This window comes from Esox lucius, chromosome 4 (genome assembly GCF_011004845.1).
Source record: "Esox lucius isolate fEsoLuc1 chromosome 4, fEsoLuc1.pri, whole genome shotgun sequence".
Taxonomy (NCBI): domain Eukaryota; kingdom Metazoa; phylum Chordata; class Actinopteri; order Esociformes; family Esocidae; genus Esox; species Esox lucius.
This window is the reverse complement of record NC_047572.1, coordinates 28,703,009-28,707,764: the sequence shown is the minus strand read 5'-3', so window position 1 is coordinate 28,707,764 and position 4,756 is coordinate 28,703,009. Positions and strand designations below refer to the sequence as shown.

The 4,756-nt window shown below is 40.3% G+C and overlaps 1 protein-coding gene across 1 annotated transcript; it reads right to left on the bottom strand.

Annotated features, from left to right (window-relative positions):
• Nucleotides 1-662: 662 nt before the first annotated feature.
• Nucleotides 663-3,683, bottom strand: lbx2 (ladybird homeobox 2). The gene is made up of 2 exons (XM_010900891.3): nt 2,957-3,683; nt 663-2,177 (listed from the first exon to the last, which is right to left on the bottom strand). The coding sequence occupies exons 1-2, from the start codon at nt 3,279-3,281 to the stop codon at nt 1,717-1,719; spliced, it is 786 nt and encodes a 261-aa protein (XP_010899193.1). The 5' UTR covers nt 3,282-3,683; the 3' UTR covers nt 663-1,716.
• Between the last annotated feature and the right edge of the window lie 1,073 nt (nt 3,684-4,756).

Here is a 4,756-nt window from a genome sequence, read left to right as displayed (position 1 = left end):
GGTTCTGACAATTTAGCATTTTAATGATTTTTTTTGTATGAAAAATCATTATGAAAATCATTGATTTCACGTGGTTAAATAATGTTGCGATAACTTGTTGAGAACTTTGTTTATGGAAACGGATGTACAGGCTTACTGCTTACGGATTTGTATTCAAAAGTTTGTAACCTTTGGTGTTATATGTAACATGAAAAATAAGAGTTAACATCATTAGCATGGTGACGAGGTATTGTGTTAGAAGCTGTATGCTTCTCAAGCATTTTGTTGGTGACTTTTCTAATAAAACTAGTCTTATCTGGCCAATTCTGACTGAGACCGCCCCTCAATCAACCTATAAAAATGTAGTTGACTTTTCAACCCCCATATTCCAAGCGATTACACCAATTGTGTACACTGGCGTTCTGTCTTTTCCTTGTCTGTCAGAAGCCCCTTGATCTGGTTCCAAGTGTTACAAATGGACCAAAAGACATTCATGCAGACAGCAGTTGGAACAAGGATGCGGGGAATAAAGGCGACAACCCTCCTATTTCCACTGCCTCCTATTGAGATTTATTCATTTAGGACTCCCATGCTAATCATTTGCTATTCATGGGCGTTTTTCTAAACAAACCCGCGCAGATGCGTGCCATTATTGCTGCCGGCTGAGTGAAAACTGTTTATGAGGCGGGTTAACCTAATCAATCATGTTGACTAGTTTGTGTTAAAGACAATTCATAAACCATATGGCACCGGAGTGCTCGCAACCTTTTTTTCACGTGGCCCCCGGTCCTTACCATCTCGTGACAACTGTTGGGGAGGGAGTAAAAAGGAAGAACTTGTTAAAATGCCGCTGATTATGCCCTGTTACGCACAAAGCCACTTCACGAACAACGAACTGTAGTAGCCTATGCCTTCAGTCAATAGAAGGCCAAAATCACGTGTCCTAATAGCCAATATTTTAAGTTGAATTCTAAATAAATGTTCACGATAATAAATATTGCCTAGCCATTATAACACAATTGTAGATTAAAACAAATCTCGAGACACAGACGGACGTAATTGCAGAAAACATGAAATATCATACCCTTTATTTACATAATGTTGATTAAATAGAATGGTACAATAAAATTAGGCATAGGATGTTTCGTTATTTAATTTATATACATAACTTAGGCTATAGCGTGTAAAGGTTTTTGGCGATATGTTTGCAACTGGAAAGGCCTACTGATAACATTTTGTACAGGACTGCTAGGCCTACTTGGAAAACTGTTAGTTTTTTATTAAATTTACATCAAGATCAGGATACATCTCCTTAATTTTAATATTGCCCAGTTTGTCTTTTTAAATTATTACATAGGCCTTTTGGGTAAAACTTGGGCCTAACCTTGGGCACATTCGAGTTTTTGGTAGATGTCCTTTAGCAGCTGAATGTGGATGAATAGTTAAAAACAATTGCACAACTCCCCCTCAAAAACCATAGCGAAAAAACTGTAACATACATACACACTTCGCAGTCTTGATCCTGTACCATAACACTAAGTATTTTCATATCCTTTTGATAGAAAGATGTATTCCAGAAATAATTTGATGAAATTGAAACAGGAAAGGCTTTACAGTCCTATTAATAAATTAAAATGAAGAAGAGAAAGTAAACTTTCCATTTAAGTTTCATGTCTCCCGTCAATATCCGTGCAAAAGTTTTTGAAAAATGCCCTTTCATAAAACATGGGCCAACTGTCAATCGTCCACCTCAATCTCCTCGTCTTCCTCTGAGAATTCGTCCGTGGTTTGGTCTCTGGATGAAGATGGGGACTGGGGAAACGCTCCGTGTCCTTGTGAAGACGGAGAGATGCTTGGGGAGATCGCCCCGGAGCTTCCTTGCGGGTCGTCAATGTCTTCCATTGTGACTAGCTTTTGCAAGGTTTGTGGAGGTATTTTCTTGAGCGACTCCACGTCCGCCTTCATCTCTTCCAAGTCTCGCTTGAGCTTGGCCCGTCTGTTCTGAAACCAGGTGATAACTTGTGCGTTGGTTAGCCCCAGTTGTTGAGCTATCTGGTCTCTGTCGGCCGGAGACAGGTATTTCTGGTACAAAAAGCGCTTCTCGAGTTCATATATCTGGTGGTTGGTGAAAGCTGTCCGGGACTTTCTCCTCTTTTTTGATGTCTGTCTCTGTCCAAAGGCGTTAACGTGCTCACGACCTTGAGGAAAACGAAAATAGAGTCATACTCCAAAACAAAATAAGAAAAACATTTTGTGCCATGATGGAATCAGCAGCTTTATTAATGAGGCCTTGTTTTTTTTATGCAAAGCAGATGGAAACTATTATATATATATAATTTCGAAAATAAATTTATAATTGAATAATTATTTTATATTCTGGGGATTGGCAGAATCTTCAGCAGCATTATAGAGACAAAATATACTATTAATAACAGACTGAAATGAAATGTAATATTGCCAGTGCATAGCTGTCAATTAGCATAGCTGTCAATCTCAGGACTACACGTTTACTACTAAATCATCAAACAGCCAATAAAATTCTGCAACTTAATTACTACATTTTACACACAATACAAAATGTGAGGGTTTTTTTTCCCTCAAAACAACATCTGGCATCTCGAAACGTTTTAAACTCTGCTCCCGGGTGGCTCAGTTGGTAGGGCATGACGCTTACAATGCCAGGTTGGTGGGATTGAGTCCCACGGGGCCCAGTCAAAGGTATGCACTCAGTAATATAAGTCTCTCTCTATGATAGCGTCTGTTAAATGACTAATATGTAAACAAAAGCCTTGGGTTACGTCGCACAGGTATGAGTGTTCGGGAAAATGTGCGTGGCAATGTAGCTTGAGAAGTTGGCAATGGCAATGCCAAAACAAAGTGTGACAGTTCCGCGAAACAACACTTTCAACAAAGGCTAATCACACACTGAATCTGTAAATATTAAAACCACATGTCAATATTGAAAATGAATCCTTACCTTCCGCAGCTTGTATAACGCTGACTTCCAGACCTTTAAATGTTTTGCTTGCTAGTTCCTCCAGAGCGCATAACGGCGAAGAGGGAGTGGTAATACCGTTCCTTGCTGCATTTGAGCCGGACACTTTTTCAATGACTCTCGGTGGACAGAGATTAGCAACTGACTTCTTCACCGAGGGTTTATTTAGGATATCCTCAATACTGAACGGCGTCAGAGGCTTGTTTGAGTTGGCTGGGGGTGGAAGCTGGTCCAAGGGACCCCGTCTCCGCTCCTCGCCACTGGACTGCAACACCGAGCCTGCCTTCATGTCTTTACTGGAGGTCATCGCAGTCAAGGAATTACTGCTGACAGTTTTTTATTATTTCATTCAAATGGTCTTTTGAACTTCCACGAGTGTTTCCTTCGATTAGCGTGTTCTTTGCAGCCCCACTCTTTTTTAGCACTTTCAGTCGAATCTTGCAACTTCACTTGTCTGAGATTTTTTCTCCAAAATAACCATGCTGCGGGCGTCGGCTGCAGTTTCACAGTCAACCGACTTGTATATCCTCCCAGAGACAGAAAGTTCCTCTGCGAAGTTCCATGAAGATCTTTAGAAAGTATAACGGTATACTGGCTGGGGGCGATTCCCTGCAAGGAATAAGCTGGCTCGAGGAGCAGGAAAAGCAAGCAACCGCTAACGAGTTATTGTTGATTGGGCGAAGTTCAATTAGAGAAACACTACACTACTTGCTGACCCGCCGCTGCGTCTTAAAGGGGCAGACCATAATAATTAATTGGACGCGGGAATAGGAGGAGTCTCACTTCACTGTCCGGGATGTTCGAGGAAGGAGACGGCTTGAAATGTTTATGCATCTGCCGCCCCCTTCCCATTGGCAACATGCTATCTGTGTACTTCACTGGAAAGGGAGATCTGACTATTTTTAAAACAATGCGAACGGGGATGTATAATGGTATACTTTATTGCGTTTATTGTACACCGTATGCCTAATTGCAGTGATTCCTTATTGCCATTTGCAATTATAACATAAACCTTCAAATGTGTCTGCAGGAGATTCAAAAGGGGAGACGTCGAAGGTTTGGGCTTGTAAACACAGAACACAGAATAGTGTGAACTGAACTCTATTTGCTTTACACTTTTTTTAACCACACCTCGCAAAACGTCCAGTCATATAAAACAGGTTACACAATTATCATTACTAAATATGCTATTTTGCCAGGTGACACATGTTCAATATTGTATAAATTTCACTATAATTTTTAGGATTGCTGTGTTTAATGAGCACACAATGTCTCTTATCACTGGTCTATATACGAAAGTATCAACATCCTGGTGTTCTTTTAACTACAGCATTTGTATTTTCGTTTTATCGGGATCCCCGTTAGCCACTCTTTTTGAGGTCCACACAAAAAACGACCATGACAATGACAGAATAGACAGGTACCAAGAACTACATACCTGTAGCTTTGCAATACATTGCTTTACTGCAATATTGCACACAGAAAACAGGTATATGAGGTCTACAAATGTTTGCATTGTCATAAACGTTTACTACTAGAATTTCCATTAAGTTTTATTTACCGAGTGTAGACATGTTATCCTTTCTGTCTGGGGCTTCTATGGGCAATACAAGATCTTTTGGAGAGGGACTACTTCAAGAAAAGGCTTTCACCTACCCGAAACATTTATCCTGGGAATGATTAGAGTTTGCATTTTAAAGTGACAGTGTTGAATTACACTGACAAGTATCTTATTTGACGCCGTGAGTTTACTTTGCATGTGATCCGTTGTGCACGCAGGTA